The sequence below is a fragment of the Nerophis lumbriciformis genome, linkage group LG03 (assembly GCF_033978685.3).
Source record: "Nerophis lumbriciformis linkage group LG03, RoL_Nlum_v2.1, whole genome shotgun sequence".
Taxonomy (NCBI): domain Eukaryota; kingdom Metazoa; phylum Chordata; class Actinopteri; order Syngnathiformes; family Syngnathidae; genus Nerophis; species Nerophis lumbriciformis.
In genome coordinates, this window is record NC_084550.2 from 46,784,542 (window position 1) to 46,803,389 (window position 18,848).

At 40.0% G+C, this 18,848-nt stretch overlaps 1 protein-coding gene across 2 annotated transcripts in view; it reads left to right on the plus strand.

Moving 5' to 3' along the window:
• Window positions 1-15,599, plus strand: part of mtmr14 (myotubularin related protein 14) — a 70,970-nt gene extending 55,371 nt beyond the window's left edge. For both annotated transcript variants that reach the window (XM_061937910.2, XM_061937919.2), the window contains 8 exons: window positions 1,935-2,011; window positions 3,909-3,945; window positions 4,465-4,535; window positions 4,606-4,664; window positions 7,468-7,600; window positions 7,665-7,841; window positions 10,609-10,815; window positions 15,023-15,599. In XM_061937910.2, the coding sequence (XP_061793894.1) occupies window positions 1,935-2,011; window positions 3,909-3,945; window positions 4,465-4,535; window positions 4,606-4,664; window positions 7,468-7,600; window positions 7,665-7,841; window positions 10,609-10,815; window positions 15,023-15,203 (942 nt within the window). In that variant the 3' untranslated portion in view covers window positions 15,204-15,599. The remainder of the gene's footprint in view (window positions 1-1,934; window positions 2,012-3,908; window positions 3,946-4,464; window positions 4,536-4,605; window positions 4,665-7,467; window positions 7,601-7,664; window positions 7,842-10,608; window positions 10,816-15,022) is intronic.
• The last annotated feature ends 3,249 nt before the right edge of the window (window positions 15,600-18,848 follow it).

An 18,848-nucleotide genomic window follows, 5' to 3' on the forward strand; every position in this document is an offset into this window, starting at 1 on the left:
CAACAAATCATTCGTCACTTTTGCAAGAGCTGTCTCAGTAGAATGATTAGCTCTGAAACCTGGCTGAAAAAGTTCAAAAATATTGTTAGACGCTAAATGTTCATTTAGTTGCCGTGCAGCCATTTTTTCAAAGATTTTAGAGTTAAACAGGAGGTGCAACACCGGCCGGTAGTTAAGAAGAAAGTCAGGGTCGAGGTTAGGTCTTTTAAGCAGAGGACGAATAACTGCTGTTTTAAATGCTGGGGGAACAGTACCAAATGAGAGTGATAAGTTGATAATATTTAGCACTGATGCAGCACGGTGGAAGAGGGGATAGTGCATCTGCCTCACAATACGAAGGTCCTGAGTAGTCTTGGATTCAATCCCGGGCTCGGGATCTTTCTGTGTGGAGTTTGCATGTCCTCCCCGTGACTGCGTGGGTTCCCTCCGGTACTCCGGCTTCCTCCCACCTCCAAAGACATGCACCTGGGGATAGGTTGATTGGCAATACTAAATTGGCCCTAGTGTGTGAATGTGAGTGTGAATCTTGTCTGTCTATCTGTGTTGGCCCTGCGATGAGGTGGCGACTTGTCCAGGGTGTACCCCGCCTTCCGCCCGATTGTAGCTGAGATAGGCTCCAGCGCCCCCCGCTACCCCAAAGGGAATAAGCGGTAGAAAATGGATGGATGGATGGTCCTAATAATACAAACAACTCCTTAATAAATTTCCCAGGAAGTAAGTCGTGTAGACATGTTTGTTTAGTCCCGTTAACAAGTCGCAAGAGTTTCTCCAACGTTACCTCTTCAAAATGAGAGATTTTTTCGCTGAGCATTTGCCGTAATGCATACATATATAGAATCCAGTTGGAGCTGGGACGTGGTGTCTTTAATCTTGTTTCTAATGAGCTCAATATTCTTAGAAAACATGTGCATTAAGTCGTCAGCCGAGTGGTTGGAGCTACTGGTAGAAGGTCCTTGTTGTGTTAACAATACTACTGTGTTAAACAAATATTTAGGATCATTTTTATTGAGACGAATAAGATTGGAGTAGTAATATGTTTTAGCTTAGGCAAAGGTGTGTAGGTTATTAAACTATCATTCCAAGTTTGACGGAAAACCTTTAGTTTGGTCGAGAGCTCTGATTTCTCCCGTGAACCAGGAGGTGCGCTTCTTTTTCATTTATCGATAGAGCCCACATAATTGGGGAACTGTGCCATTACTGAGGGCAGTAGGCCTGAAAGAGTTGTGGTTGTCGCAACGCTAATATTATGGATGCTAAATCCTTTTTCATTATCAGAACATTGACAATGGGTCATAACTTCAACTTTTATGAGGTAGTGATCGGACATTCCTTTGGTATGTGGGAGTACCATGACTTTAGATGTGGCAACACCCTGGACTAAAACGGGATCCAAGGCGTTACCGTTGCGATGAGTGGGTTCTCGTATTTGTGTAAGACCACAACTGCCTATAATAGTCAGGAGCGCCACGCTTGGAGGGTCTAACAGATTATTCCTACGAATATTAAAATCACCCATGATACCGATATTATCTGCATTAGTCACCAAGTCAGAATGTAACTCAGAAGATTTGCTAATAACGTAAGAATAAAGGCCAGGAGGGTGGTAGATGCTACTATACTATACCACTATCTACTATTCTTCTTTATTGTACTTCTAGATTCTACAATGCTACTATGTACTACTATGTTCTTCTGTGCTATATGCTGCCATACTGTGCTATTACTGTATATTCTACTTTATTGAACTGCTATATTCTGCTATACTATATGCTACTTTACTCTACTACTACATTCTACTATACTGTGTGACTATATTCTACTATGCTATATGATGCTATACTGTATTCTACTATGTCTTTGTAGACTCATTGAATGATACATTATACTCTCTTTTTAATCAAACTGGTGTCAATAATTAAATGTCATCTTCACAGGATGGTGCTGTGCACGCCAGTCTGGAGCCGGCCCAGATCCTCTATTTGACCATTGCTTACGACTGGTTTCTCTTTGGGTAATCAGTAATAGTCACTATATAATTGCACTATACAATTGCACCTTATACAATTAAGGTAGATGTTAGCTTCCGGCCCTATTCTCCCAAGTGCTTAAGTAAAAAATTCTGATTCTGGCTGCACAGCCTTCTTCTCCTCGACTTTAGTCTGTCAGTGCGCGCCTTCATTCAAGATGTGCACTTTGAATGGAGCAACCCTTAAATTTGGGCATCGCCTTTCAAATCTGGCCTTCCGCGTATTCTCCCATCGACCTAAGTAGTGTTGTTCTTATGCGCCTTTAGGCTGGAATAAGTCCAGCGCCCCTTGAAGGTGTATTATTATATTGCACTTGAAGTGTTACATGCATTGTGCACCACACATAATAACATTATAAAAGAAACTTGTCAGAAGCTGGAAGAGACGGGACGCAGACTGTGAGGAAAAAAATACTATTATTTATATAAACAGAAGGCGATAAATTAACAGAAAACTGTCTCACAAAATGATCGGTGAAAAACAAAAGAAGGCAAGTGCAAAAGTAGATGCACAGGGCATAAAGTATCTTTTGTCAAGGGAACAACACGTGTACGTCAAGCAAAGCAAAGCAGTGCGCGAAGCAATGATCCAACCTTGTCTGAAATAGGAGACTGATTGACAACCGGGTACAGCTGTGTCTGGGTTGCCAGTCAGGCAGCAGGTGTGGAAGCCTGTGCACGGCGCGAGGAAGTGAAACTTCCAAAATAAGGTCACAGGAAAGGAACTGAAATGCACACACAGAGAAAAAGCAAACATGAGTCCAAAAACAGCTATGATGATGTCACCAAACTCTCAGCAAACTATCAAATCTATTTTGAATGCTTTGAATAAGAAACCTGGAAACTTCCATTGAGATGAAGACAAAAGGACCATAATGCTACTCTGTATTAACTAACTAAGCACAAAATACACACTCTAGTCTTGTGAGTGTGACCCCAGTGGAAGGGGACTCCGTGTATATCTGCCATGTTTGAATATCCTGGTACAAACGTTCAATGCAGCAATTTCATCTGGATCTGTGATCATTGAATTATGCGACTATTTAATAGAAATCGCAAATATAATGTAGCGTCTATCAATTGATACCATTCATTTCTTTTGACGGTTTCTGTCAGCTGCTACGCATCCCGTGCAAGCACACGGGGACACACAAACAGCTGTCTTCGTCTCCTCTGACGTGTCACAGCTTCACAAATATTCACACTTAACAGAACTATTAACATCACCAGTAACACGGTAGTTATAATAACAAGTAAACAAAGTTTAATCTACAGATTATTATTTGCATCCAGCCAGGAAGAAGAAGCTGTTGTAGCGTGCATACACGCACTACATTACCATGACGACACACGTTCAAGTGACAATCACTGCCTGGAATAATACGACCTTTTCAAATTTAGTGTTATCTTTTACACAGGTTTCTACAACTTTCGCAGGTGTTGGAAAAACTTCACCTTCCACAATTTTCCTGCAACCGAGAAAAAAAAGGCATCCACCACATTGGTAGTGAGCTCGCCTTCATTCACGACTTAAGCACATTTGCCTGATTTATGCGGGGTGGGCGAGTCCGCGGGCTAGATAGGGAGAATACGAACAAGAAAAAGGTGCAAAACTTCAGCCATGCAAAAAAAAATCACTTAAGCACAAACTGAAGAATAGGGCCCATGTTGCTTTTTACAATATAGATGTTCACATAACTCTTTATGCAATATATATGTTCACATAGCTCTTTATACAATATGGATGTTCATATAGCTCTTTATGCATTATATATGTTCACAAAGTTCTTCTTTTCAAATACATGGACCTTGTTACAAATGCAACTTCTATGTTGTTTCACTTCCTCCTAACAATGTTCCATCGTTCTGTTTCTATTTGCAGTCACATGCTGCCAGACCGACTCTCCAAGGGGGAGGAGGTACACTCGCTTTTCTTCTGTCATTCTCTGTTTGTATGACCATAACAATGATGGACTGAGTGTAAGGAGGTCAGCTTACAAACAGGGGATCAAATACTTATTTGACATACTTTATATCTTTCTCTTTTTTTTAAAAAAAAGGCAGGATGGAGACTTTCCAAAATGCGGCCTTTGGGGCAAGATTTCAAACTAAAACATACAAAACATGAAATTGTATAAAAGTTATTTGAAGGCTGTATAAACACATTTTATTGTTCAGAACATTTAAAATACAAAAAACAAATGTCTTTGTTCCTAAACCAGTTGAAATCATATACTGTCAATCATTGTCTCATTCTCAGTTTGTTGGCAAGAATAGACAATAAAATAATAAAAAATGACTTGATGAATTACTTATACATATTTAACAGAAGGGTTGTGGTTGGTAATGAAAATGTCTGCTCAACGCTAACGATGAATGAATGTTTGTCATTTAATTTGGTGTTCCTCCCTTTGACCAAGGTATTCTTTCTCCTTCAGATTTTCTTTTTCTGCTTCAATTTTTTGAAGCACATTGTCTCAGAGAAATTCTCTGCTGTTCGAAAACAGAGGTGTGTTGTATGTTCATGCATGCCATCCTGATGTCGAGCTGCTGTTTTTCATCGTGCTCTTTGCTTGCAGAAGGAAGAACTCCCACTTGAAGGAGAGCGACTTCACCCTAGAGGACCTCTGCCAATTAAGTAAGTCACTTCATGTTAATCACCGCTCGGACAAAGACATGCACGTGAACAGCGTTAACAATTATGTTGCAATCGCCCCTCCACGGATACATCTCACAAACTACTTTCACTATAGAAAGACCTAAATGTGTGGTTGAATGAATGTGATGATGTCACGACCCGGCTTTAAAGCAACAACAAAGCAAAGGAGACTGGACTACTTATACACTTGACACACTTTCATTGGCAAACAACTGTGACAAAAACACTTCAAATAAAACGCTGCACCAGGGTCCAGGTGTAGATAGTTCACCTGATCAGTCCTGCAGGCCTTGAATTTTAACTTTTTAAGGTCAAGGCAAGTGTTCCTTAAAGGAGGGCTCGTATTTTAGGGCACCAAGGCAAACATTATTTTCTTTGGAGGCAGGGGCTCCCAAGCATGCCTTTATCTTTATTTTTACATTTTGATAGAGGGAGGTTTTTTTTATTTTTTTTTATTTTTTAGTTATGTACCTTTATATGTACATGTAGATGATGTATCGGGACAGATCCATTAAGAGTTTGAGCAGATGTGATATAGGAATTAACTATACACAATAACACATTAACAAAATGCTGTGTCACATGAATGGTTTTTGAAGTAATACGCTTGTGACATGAAAAAAACACAAGTAATGTATAAAAACCTTGTGTTTACTTTTTAATATTAAAATAAAAAACAAAGCAGTTTGGCTAATGAAGATGAAGTCTAATAAACAAGCTTTGTTCTTCTCTTGGTTCAGTGCAACAGTTTGGCCAACAGAAATAAAGAGTGACACCTCTCACATTGAATACACAATCTTCACAGCCGTCGTTCAGTTCGATGAGATGACAAAACATTTTAGCCAGTATTGATGTTATTTGAACACTAATACAGTTTGCAGTTAAATAAAGGAGGAGTGAACATCCCAGTAAACAAAGTAAAGACTTTATAAAGAAGTTGTGACAACATTCACGACACATCGCCTGCTGCAAAATATCAGTTTTCTTCTTCGCTGTATACCTTTAGTGTGGGGACAAGTGTTTCCAATATTGTCCACACCTGTCTCCATCTAAACACAGCAGTGCGCTCTTAAATGCATGGTGGGAAGCGAGGGAAAATGACGTTAAAACAAGTGCTTGGCTCCTCTTTGAGGGGAAATCTCCGCAGCCAAGTCTGTGTCGCTTGTCCGCCATGATTATCAAGCCAAACGACGCTAGTGCGCATGCCCCTGACTTCGTGTTGCCTAAAATGCATTAATAAATGACAGTTTTTCGATAATCAAAAAACTTGACGGTATTACTAACCGTCTGGAATTGAATCGCTAATTATCATTACACTGTTTACTGTTACATCCCTCGTCCCTTAACAAGTAAAAAGTCAAGGGCGGTCACGTCATGTTCTTGCCGCAGATATTGGTCAATTTTTTAGGGCTCACTGCAAATGACGGAGACGGTCGCGGCTTTTGTCGCAGTTGCCGTGGTTAAATTCGAGCCCTGGTCCTGAGATAGAGAGAGGAGAGGAAAGAATAGCAAAAGTGAGAAAAGGATAGAAGGGTGAGAGAGAGGTAGAGAAAAGACTAAAGACGTATGATTCTTTCAATCTGACCTGTATGCTGTGTTCTTCTTGGTGAATCTGCACCACAACACACTTCTTGCTTGATAAATGTGTAATTTTCACACACAGTGCTGAATGTTCGTCACACACGTGAGCTCTCCCAGTGCTTTTCTAGTTATTTATGTGTTTATTATTATTTGGCTGTTATGCCTGTCTACAAAGCATATGTATTACCCAATCACACACTCTATATGTAATGCATGTATTGGTAAAAAAAAATCAAGATGGTCGAAAAATTCAAAATAGCTCAAACCTGCGTATAGTGGCCCCCTGTCTATAGTGGCCACTTTGCTGTTTCCCTTGAATGTTGGCTATAGACAGCTTAGACCAGGCCTGGGCAATTATTTTGCCTCAGGGGGCCAAATTTAGAGGAAAAAATGTGTCTGGGGGCCGGCATATCTATTTTTAGGAACACTAATACAAAACTTTTGCGATGAGGTGGCGACTTGTCCAGGGTGTACCCCGCCTACCGCCCGAATGAGATAGGCTCCAGCGACCCCAAAAGGAACAAGCGGTACAAAATGGATGGATGGATAATACAAAACCTCACAATAATGTCTGAATGCTAAAAACGTTATGACAGACCGCCTTAAAAAACTGAATGGAATTTAATTTTGTTTTTACTGAATGAGACACCCAGAATGTACATGAAAATAAAGAATGTGGGATTTACAATATTAACTATGAACGATAAAACACTGAATATTGACAACATATGAACGTCACACCCCCTCTCCATCGACATATTTTACAATCAAGCGAAATGCAACAAAAATGCAACAAACGCGAAGGCTAAAAAAAACACCTACTATCTGACATATAACTAAGCTTTACAACTTTGTTGTAAAAATCTCCTTCCGCGTCTGTCCCTGACCTGATAAATGGATGCATACAGTATAACATTACACAGTTTTGAGACACAAACATTAGACATTAACAAAAATTAATTACAAACATACAATTCATCATACAAAAATACATGTTGCTTTCATATTTGGCTGTGTTGTATGATGTTTATTCATCAATAGGCTGAGTGTAATTAGTCTATCATTTATAACAACTTAAAAACTACATTTTAAACCCTGTGTATTTTATTTGTGGTATTTTCTACCTGTTTTTATTGTGGCTTGAAATAGCTGTTCTGGTTTTTTAAAACTTGACTTTTCATTTCGTGATGTGTTGTTCCAGAGTCTAGGGATCATGGTAGTGTGACCAGTCTGAGCAGTGAGTTTTCCCTAATCACTGAGGAGGCAGGTGTAGCTTCCAGCTTCACCAGCGACACTGTGGACCTCTTCACCAGCCAGCCTCCACTGTCCACTTGGTCGGTACCACACACTCGTATTAGATCTTCTGTGGCATCCTATGCTCACTGTTTGACTCCTTAGGAAAAAAGGCACCACTTCCTCTCCTCAAATGGTCGTGTGGGCCAAACCGAACCCTCTAGATGAACCGCTCCCAAACCCCCTCAGTGAGGCCAGGTCTTCCAGCAGTTCCTCCTCCAACCATTCCGAACATGCCGTCACACGCACTGGCAGCAGCCCGTTGGCTGTCCCTGGCCGAAGGTGAGGAGAACCAACAGAATCTGGTAAAATTGCACTGCTTTACAAGGACTGTGACAAGAATGTTTTTAAAGCCAACATGCACACAAGTGTAGTCAATTATAAAAAAAAGGACTGAAATGGGATGGAGTGGATTTATACTCTTTTAAGAGAAATAGTGTTCTAAAGAGTAGGGATTCCTAAACTGTGGTACGCGGGCATCAACGTTCCCTCTAAGGTGCGCGCCTGCGCAATTGCGCACTGCTCAAGCGTCCTCTGCGCACAGCAAATATATGCCGCGCACCAAATCAAATCCCATCTGAATTCTAAACAAAATAAACACATTTATTCTGTGTAATTTTGCAATGCAACTCTGAGTGACAGTGACAACAAGCGGCCCTAACGGTGTTCGTCAACACCGTTCAATTGAACACCGTTCAATTATTGTAACGTCTATCGAGATGCTTCGAGGACAGGAATTATATCGATCACTTTATTGAGCAAAACTCTTTATATTCGGCCATAATCACACCAAAAACATGAGTAAAAAACTTCTATCTCGAAAAACTAGTCATTTTCTGCCGTACAAACCAGGCCAAAACCAACTTGTCATCTGTCACCAACACGCATACCACTAAGCCACTGGTGCGTTTACGGCCACACAAAAAGTCGGACAACGCAAACACCACACAAAGTTACACTATGACTCCTCAGTCATACATATGCTTATTCTACTGTCATTTATTATTAATGTTAATTTATTGATATTAATCATAGAATGCTGTTACTAGAGAAAGTTACAGGAATGCACACTTCATCCTATGCTTACATTTCATTGTGCAACATGAGGATGTTTAAGGGGAACTAAATGTGATCTCTGAAAGGGGTACAAATGATTTCCAAAGCAGGACCCCCACCCAGACATATTGTACAATACTAATCCATAGCTTAAGAAAAACAACATTTATTTTATTTTCATTACAAGTGGGCCAAATCACTAATATTACAAAATAATCTCATGAAAATGACTCCTCTCATTTGAGTGTTATTATAAAAGATTGGTTTGAGACAGGTGTGCTGCTAGTATTGCCACGTGTGATGTTGCTCACATGTGCTCCACTGAATGCTCAGGGAGTTTTTGTGTTTGCTCAGACACATGAACAATTAGAGGGAACATTGGCGGGCATCCATCTAGTCGTACACCAAATAATCATTTCAATAAATATTCAAACAGTGTTACTGTTTAAACTGTGTGCAATGTTACAGTGGTCAAAATATTAAATATACTTGTTAAATAGAACTTCTGTCTTGTTTTTAATGAATATCAATAAATCAACGTTTACTTATATAGCCCTAAATCACGAGTGTCTCAAAGGGCTGCACAAGCCACAACGACATCCTCGGCTCAGATCCCACATCAGGGCAAGAAAAAATTCAACCTAATGGGATACAATGAGAAACCTTGGAGGGGACTGCAGATGTGGGCGACTGGTGCAATGGACGTCGAGTGGATCTAGCATAATATTGTGAGAGTCCAGTCCATAGTGGATCTAGCATAATATTGTGAGATTCCAGTCCATAGTGGGGCCAGCAGGAGATCATAAGTGGAGACAAGTCAGCAGCGCAGAGATGTCCCCAACTGATGCACAGATGAGTGGTCCACCCTGGGTCCCGAGCAGAAAATAAACGGCAGATCAACTGGTCTAAAAGGGGGTCTATTTAAAGGCTAGAATATACAAATGAGTTTTAAGATGGGACTAAAATGCTTCTACTGAGGTAGCATCTCTAACTGTTAACCGAGAGGGCATTCCAGAGTACTGGAGCCCGAATAGAAAACGCTCTATAGCCCTCTATAGCCCGTAGACTTTCTTTTTTAGGTAGAATACTAGAATATAAGTAGTAGAATACTTAGGTTTACTATTCTACTGTTATTTAATGTTGGTCATTAAGGTTGTACTTGGAGAGACAATTATTTTCTGAGGTAGTACTTGGTGAAAAAAGTTTGAGAACCACTGATTTGAACTATTCATCTTCACTGAGGTCGGCTATTCAAGTTACTTCCTTCTGCAGTCACAATGTTCTAAAGTATAAAATATGTCTTTACAGCTGGAGGGGTCCACCTATTACGCCTTAATCTGAGAAAAACAATGTTGGACTTACTTGTGCATCGCTAGGTATTGTATTTGATTTGACAATAACAAGTGCCGTATTGCTGTGATCGTGACGTTAATGAGAAAAATAATTTGTTCAGTTTTTGCTGTTGATTTCCTGGTGCAAATATGTGGCTGTCCTCTACCGTCCATGTCTGCAGTTTTAATGGTGTGAAGTTCATATTTTGTCTCATTGTTTAGTTAGATTTCTTGCTCAGCAATCTTTGGTTTCCAACATTATTTAGCAATATCGAGATACAGTATGGTGATGCTATTGAATATGCAATTAGATTATTAATCTAGTTATTTAATACTATTAAGGATATTTTCTTGCTAAACATAGCACCAAAGACGCAATAGCGTCAACAACGCCCATTCCGTGTGAGTTTCCTAAATTAAAGGGGAAATATGGAAGTTTTGAAGAATAAAAGTATATCATAAGCATGCTTTTACAGTTTAAGTTCGTACAGACATTGACAAAGTAAACGCTGGAAACTCCAATTGGGTTTCTCACTTGGCTCCACTCGATGTGTGACAGGCTTGAAAACGGAGAGCAGCAACCTTGTCTCTGCTTAAATTGATACATTAAAGCCAAAATACCAATCACATATGCAAGCGCTTTCTGTCCCGTCCTCCTGCAGGTTAGCAGCCGACTACGCTCGCTCTGGGTCTTCCCTGTCGACAGAGTACGGCAGTTGGCAGATAGTATCAGGTTGCGGCAGCATCCATGATCATCTTCCCTTGCCGCCGCCTCTGGCCTGCGCATCCTCCACCTCGTCTGCCGTGGCTGCTCCCTATGACTCCCCCCTGCCTTTCAGCTTCCAGGAGGAGGGTCCCAATGGGCGCATGTGAGTACAGCTGCTTCCTCTGGTGGAGGCGTGCTAAAACACTTGTTCAATTAAAGTTATTCATTTTCATTTACCGTATTTTACGGACTATAAGGTGCACTTAAAATCTTTTTTTTTTCTCAAAACTCGACAATGCGCCTTGTAACCCGGTGCACCTAATGTACGGAATAATTCTGGTTTTGCTTACCGACCTCGAAGCAATTTTATTTGGTACATGTTGAAATGATAAGTGTGACCACTAGATGGCAGTCATGCAAAAGAGATAGTGTAGACTGCACTATGATGACAATATGACCATTTTATATGTGCCATTGATAATATAGAACAATCCACATGGCGCTCAAAAATCTGTCAAAATGTTTTAGTAAGACTTTGTAAGGTAGGAAGCCGCACCGCTTGATGGATTGTACTGTGCTTCAACATAGGAGTATTATTATGGTGTGTGTGTATAAGGTTTAAACATATTATCTGGCGTTTTGTTTTCGCAATATTATGCAAAAGCAGCTTTTCTTACCTTCTGGTACCTGCTGATCTGTATTTGGAATCTGCATTAATCTTGAAAAATTGCGCGCGTCCGTCTTTGTAGTCCATGTCGACACCGTAGTTAATAAGCTTCTTCTTTTTCTCTATCTTCTTGTTAAGGGACATTCATCCTCTGCTGTTGCCATTTCTAATATGAAGTAGCGCCTATGAAAGCGCTAAAACATAGCGGTGTAGTGAGTTTACATTATTCACCCACTGAGCTTTAGTAATTACAGGTAAAAGCCAGTAAATTAGAATATTTTGAAAAACTTGATTTATTTCAGTAATTGCATTCAAAAGGTGTAACTTGTACATTATATTTATTCATTGCACACAGACTGATGCATTCAAATGTTTATTTCATTTAATTTTGATGATTTGAAGTGGCAACAAATGAAAATCCAAAATTCCGTGTGTCACAAAATTAGAATATTCCTTAAGGCTAATACAAAAAAGGGATTTTTAGAAATGTTGGCCAACTGAAAAGTATGAAAATGAAAAATATGAGCATGTACAATACTCAATACTTGGTTGGAGCTCCTTTTGCCTCAATTACTGCGTTAATGCGGCGTGGCATGGAGTCGATGAGTTTCTGGCACTGCTCAGGTGTTATGAGAGCCCAGGTTGCTCTGATAGTGGCCTTCAACTCTTCTGCGTTTTTGGGTCTGGCATTCTGCATCTTCCTTTTCACAATACCCCACAGATTTTCTATGGGGCTAAGGTCAGGGGAGTTGGCGGGCCAATTTAGAACAGAAATACCATGGTCCGTAAACCAGGCACGGGTAGATTTTGCGCTGTGTGCAGGCGCCAAGTCCTGTTGGAACTTGAAATCTCCATCTCCATAGAGCAGGTCAGCAGCAGGAAGCATGAAGTGCTCTAAAACTTGCTGGTAGACGGCTGCGTTGACCCTGGATCTCAGGAAACAGAGTGGACCGACACCAGCAGATGACATGGCACCCCAAACCATCACCCAACCATGCAAATTTTGCATTTCCTTTGGAAATCGAGGTCCCAGAGTCTGGAGGAAGACAGGAGAGGCACAGGATCCACGTTGCCTGAAGTCTAGTGTAAAGTTTCCACCATCAGTGACTGACCTTAGCCCCATAGAAAATCTGTGGGGTATTGTGAAAAGGAAGATGCAGAATGCCAGACCCAAAAACGCAGAAGAGTTGAAGGCCACTATAAGAGCAACCTGGGCTCTCATAACACCTGAGCAGTGCCAGAAACTCATCGACTCCATGCCACGCCGCAGTAATTGAGGCAAAAGGAGCTCCAACCAAGTATTGAGTATTGTACATGCTCATATTTTTCATTTTCATACTTTTCAGTTGGCCAACATTTCTAAAAATCCCTTTTTTGTATTAGCCTTAAGTAATATTCTAATTTTGTGACACACGGAATTTTGGATTTTCATTTGTTGCCACTTCAAATCATCAAAATTAAATGAAATAAACATTTGAATGCATCAGTCTGTGTGCAATGAATAAATATAATGTACAAGTTACACCTTTTGAATGCAATTACTGAAATAAATCAAGTTTTTCAAAATATTCTAATTTACTGGCTTTTACCTGTAGAGAGTTCTGGGCGGACGTTTTTTCACGGGACACATTTCCGGTGTTGTTGTTTCCGGATGAGGAGATGCTGCGCCGTTATTGATTGAAGTAAAGTCTGAATGTCATTAAAACAGTTAGCTCCATATTTTGACACTTCAACAAAGATGACGGGGAGAAGACGCTGTCGAAGGTGAGCCACGTAAATAAGACCGCCCACAAAACGGCGCATCTGGAAGCGACTGTCAGAAAGCGACTTGAAGATGATCTGTAAAACATCATCGATGCAACATTTTGACCAAAGAACCACCATTATATTTTATGTAGACCAGTGGTCCCCAACTACCCGATTGGTACCGGGCCGCGGCCCGATTGGTACCGGGCCGCACAAGAAATTTAAAAAAACAAAACAAAAAAATAATAATGTTTTTATTTTATTATTTTATTAAATCAACATAAAAAACACAATATATACATTATATATCAATATAGATCAATACAGTCTGCAGTGATACAGTCCGTAAGCACACATGATTGTATTTCTTTATGACATCCTCAAAGTTGCTTAGTGCCAGTGAAAGCGATACAAACCCCCTCAGGCCATGACAGAGGAGTCATTCAACTAGTTGTATGTCCATGTAAAAAAAAAAAAAAAACAGTGAAGTTGTCACGTTGTGTAAATGGTAAATAAAACCTGAATCCAATGATTTGCAAATTCTTCTCAACTTATATTCAATTGAATAGACTGCAAAGACAAGATAATTAACATTCGAACTGGAAAACTTTATTTTTTGCAAATATTAGCTCATTTGGAATTTGATGCCTGCAACATGTTTTTAAAAAAAGCTGGCACAAGTGGCAAAAAAGACTGAGAAGGTTGAGGAATGCTCATTGAACATTTATTTGGAACATCCCACAGGTGAACGGGCTAATTGGGAACAAGTGGGTGCCATGATTGGGTATAAAAACAGATTCCATGAAATGCTCAGTCATTCACAAACAAGAATGGGGCGAGGGTCACCACTTTGTGAACAAATGCATGAGCAAATTGTCCAACAGTTTAAGAACAACATTTCTCAACCAGCTATTGCAAAGAATTTAGGGATTTCACCATCTACGGTCCGTGATATTATCAAAAGGTTCAGAGAATCTGGAGAAATCACTGCAAGGCCGAAAACCAACTCAGGCGATACTGCATCAAAAAGCAACATCAGTGTGTAAAGGATATCACCACATGGGCTCAGGAACACTTCAGAAAACCACTGTCAGTAACTACAGTTCGTCGCTACATCTGTAAGTGCAAGTTAAAACTTTACTGTGCAAAGTTAAAGCCATTTATCAACAACACCCAGAAATGCCGCCGGCTTCCCTGTAAAAGTGTTCTGTGGTCTGACGAGTCCACATTTCAAATTGTTTTTGGAAACTGTGGACGTCGTGTCCTCCGGAACAAAGAGGAAAAGAACCATCCGGATTGTTATAAGCGCAAAGTTGAAAAGCCAGCATCTGTGATGGTATGGGGGTGTATTAGTGCCCAACGCATGGGTAACTTACACATCTGTGAAGGCGCCATTAATGCTGAACGGTACATACAGGTTTTGGTTTGGATTTACAAATCATCGTATTCTGTTTTTATTTACGATTTACACAGCGTGCCAACTTCACTGGTTTTGGGTTTTGTATCATCCCAAAAGTTATTAAACTATTTTAAAATGGTTGAAAAGTTACTTAGTGCTGCTTTAATGCAGCATATTCTTTACTTTCACTTGAGTATTTTGTGAAGAAGGATGCTATCTGAAAGTATCTTTAAGATCTCGTATGCGACGTAAAAGAACAACAAAAAGACAGAAGAATGATAATTGAATTAATTTACAATGAATTGATTAACGTGGACCCTGACTTAAACTAGTTGAAAAACTTATTTGGGTGTTACCATTTAGTGGTCAATTGTACGGAATATGTACTGTACTGTGCAATCTACTAATAAAAGTTTCAATCAATCAATCAAAATTTGTATTTTAAACATTTGATTTGCTTTTTATGTTGTTCATTCACTTTTTATCATTCAATTTAGACTTTTTCAGTGGTTTGCATCTTGGTGTTTGCCAACAAAACCTCCTTGTTCTTCAACACAGGCGTTGCTTGCCCTCCGAGCGTCAGGCCCGTCTAGAAGCGGTACGGGAAACCTTCCTGGCAGCCTACAGCTCCACGGTAGGTTTGAAGTCCGTGGTGTCCAGCCCCTCCGCCGCAATCTCAGGCCTCCTCGAGCAGTTCGCCCGTGGCGTCGGCCTTCGAAGTACCAACGCCATCGTCTGACCGCCTTTTCTCGGAATCGACTGTGGACGACAGTAAAGTGCCAAACATCCCTCATACAGGAAGTTCTTCTCCTCTTAAAATCACCCTTTTCTTATGTCACTTTTTCATCAGTCCATCAACAAGTTGAACCTGGTCCAGACCCTCTCATGGAGTCTGGTTCCACCTGGTTCCAATCACCTTTATGTTTACCCCATTGGATGGTGGCTCTATGGGGGCGGGCCTTTTTTTCTTTAGGCACCTAACTATTCAATCCCATTTCTGGGGTGACGATTGTATTCAGATTCATTCTCGATTCAAATCGAGTCTCGCAATGTATTATTTGGTTGAATATACAGGTAAAAGCCAGTAAATTAGAATATTTTGAAAAACTTGATTTATTTCAGTAATTGCATTCAAAAGGTGTAACTTGTACATTATATTTATTCATTGCACACAGACTGATGCATTCAAATGTTTATTTCATTTAATTTTGATGATTTGAAGTGGCAACAAATGAAAATCCAAAACTCCGTGTGTCACAAAATTTGAATATTACTTAAGGCTAATACAAAAAAGGGATTTTTAGAAATGTTGGCCAACTGAAAAGTATGAAAATGAAAAATATGAGCATGTACAATACTCAATACTTGGTTGGAGCTCCTTTTGCCTCAATTACTGCGTTAATGCGGCGTGGCATGGAGTCGATGAGTTTCTGGCACTGCTCAGGTGTTATGAGAGCCCAGGTTGCTCTGATAGTGGCCTTCAACTCTTCTGCGTTTTTGGGTCTGGCATTCTGCATCTTCCTTTTCACAATACCCCACAGATTTTCTATGGGGCTAAGGTCAGGGGAGTTGGCGGGCCAATTTAGAACAGAAATACCATGGTCCGTAAACCAGGCACGGGTAGATTTTGCGCTGTGTGCAGGCGCCAAGTCCTGTTGGAACTTGAAATCTCCATCTCCATAGAGCAGGTCAGCAGCAGGAAGCATGAAGTGCTCTAAAACTTGCTGGTAGACGGCTGCGTTGACCCTGGATCTCAGGAAACAGAGTGGACCGACACCAGCAGATGACATGGCACCCCAAACCATCACCCAACCATGCAAATTTTGCATTTCCTTTGGAAATCGAGGTCCCAGAGTCTGGAGGAAGACAGGAGAGGCACAGGATCCACGTTGCCTGAAGTCTAGTGTAACGTTTCCACCATCAGTGATGGTTTGGGGTGCCATGTCATCTGCTGGTGTCGGTCCACTCTGTTTCCTGAGATCCAGGGTCAACGCAGCCGTCTACCAGCAAGTTTTAGAGCACTTCATGCTTCCTGCTGCTGACCTGCTCTATGGAGATGGAGATTTCAAGTTCCAACAGGACTTGGCGCCTGCACACAGCGCAAAATCTACCCGTGCCTGGTTTACTAAATTGGCCCGCCAACTCCCCTGACCTTAGCCCCATAGAAAATGTGTGGGGTATTGTGAAAAGGAAGATGCAGAATGCCAGACCCAAAAACGCAGAAGAGTTGAAGGCCACTATCAGAGCAACCTGGGCTCTCATAACACCTGAGCAGTGCCAGAAACTCATCGACTCCATGCCACGCCGCATTAACGCAGTAATTGAGGCAAAAGGAGCTCCAACCAAGTATTGAGTATCGTACATGCTCATATTTTTCATTTTCATACTTTTCAGTTGGCCAACATTTCTAAAAATCCCTTTTTTGTATTAGCCTTAAGTAATATTCTAATTTTGTGACACACAGAATTTTGGATTTTCATTTGTTGCCACTTCAAATCATCAAAATTAAATGAAATAAACATTTGAATGCATCAGTCTGTGTGCAATGAATAAATATAATGTACAAGTTACACCTTTTGAATGCAATTACTGAAATAAATCAAGTTTTTCAAAATATTCTAATTTACTGGCTTTTACCTGTGTGTATATATAGTACAGGCCAAAGGTTTGGACACACACTCTCCTCATTCTATGTGTTTTCTTTATTTTGATGACTATTTACATTGTCGATTGTCACATCAAAACTATGAATGAACACGTGGAGTTATGTACTTAACACAAAAAAAGGTGAAATAACTGAAAACACGTTTTATATTCTAGTTTCTTCAAAATAGCCACCCTTGGCTTGCACACTCTTGGCATTCTCTCGATGAGCGTCAAGAGGTCGCCGCCTGAAATGGTTTTCACTTCACAGGTGTGCTTGAAGCTCATAGAGAGAATGCCAACAGTGTGCAAAGCAGTATAATATAAAGAATATAAAACATGTTTTCAGTTATTTCACCGTTTTTTGTTAAGAACATAACGCCACATGTGTTTTATATTCTAGTTTCTTCAAAATAGCCACCCTTTGTTCTGATTACTTTTTCGCACACTCTTGGCATTCTCTCCATGAGCTTCAAGAGGTAGTTGCCTGAAATGGTTTTCACTTCACAGGTGAGCTTGAAGCTCATGGAGAGAATGCCAAGAGCGTGCGTAAAAGTAATCACAGCAAAAGGTGGCTATTTTGAAGAAACTAGAATATAAAACACGTTTTCAGTTATTTCACCTTTTGTTAAGTACACATGTGTTTTATATTCTAGTTTCTTCAAAATTGCCACCCTTTGCTCCGATTACTTTTTCGGACACTCTTGGCATTCTCTCGATGAGCTTCAAGAGGTAGTCACCTGAAATGGTTTTCACTTCACAGGTGTGCTTGAAGCTCATGGAGAGAATGCCAAGAGTGTGCAAAGCAGTAATCAGAGCAAAGGGTGGCTATTTTTAAGAAACTAGGATATAAAACACGTTTTCAGTTACCGTTATTTCACCTTTTGTTAAGTACATGTGTTCATTCATAGTTTTGATGTGACAATCTACAATGTAAATAGTCATGAAAATAAAGAAAACGCATTGAATGAGAAGGTATGGCCTGTACTGCATATATATATATATATATATATATATATATATATATATATATATATATATATATATATATATATATATATAAATAATTATTTTATTTTATTTTTTCAAAACAGGTTATAGGTTAGAAAAGCAAAAATGTTTCCTTTTTTTTTTTTTTTTTTTTTTTTTAATCCATCGATGTTTTTAAAATTATGGATCGATTTAGAATTGGAATGAATAAGAATCACAATTTGATTGTGAATGGATTTTTACCAGGCCCTCACCTCAAAGCCCCTCCCCCACATCCAGGTTTTCTTAATCACTAATCTTTGTCTGTCCTTTATTGGATTGCTTCATCTGTTTACTGCCTTCAGAGTTTGGGAGGGAATGGTTTTCATTCATGTAACAAAACGGGCGTGTGATCAGACTCCATTATTGCCTTCTGTTGGATTTAACGCCAATTTAGACCAACTCAGCACTTATTGGCTGGTGACGAAATTGGCATCCTCATGCTGACATGTCTTCACGGACATCCCATTGAGGATACTCGTATACAAAAAGGTCTTGGACCCCCTGCTGCTTGAGTGCGTTGAACCCTTACAAAGATGTGAAGAGTAGAGGGACAGAATGTCAAAGAGAATTAGTTTAACAGTAAATATTCACCATTTCTTGCCCAAATAGTGCTCTCTTTCTCACCAAGCTTCTTGTTGATGATCCACTCCAGCTCCTTTCACAGCTCTTTGAGATCAGGAGTACTTTCTTTAAGGAACAGGACTCAAAA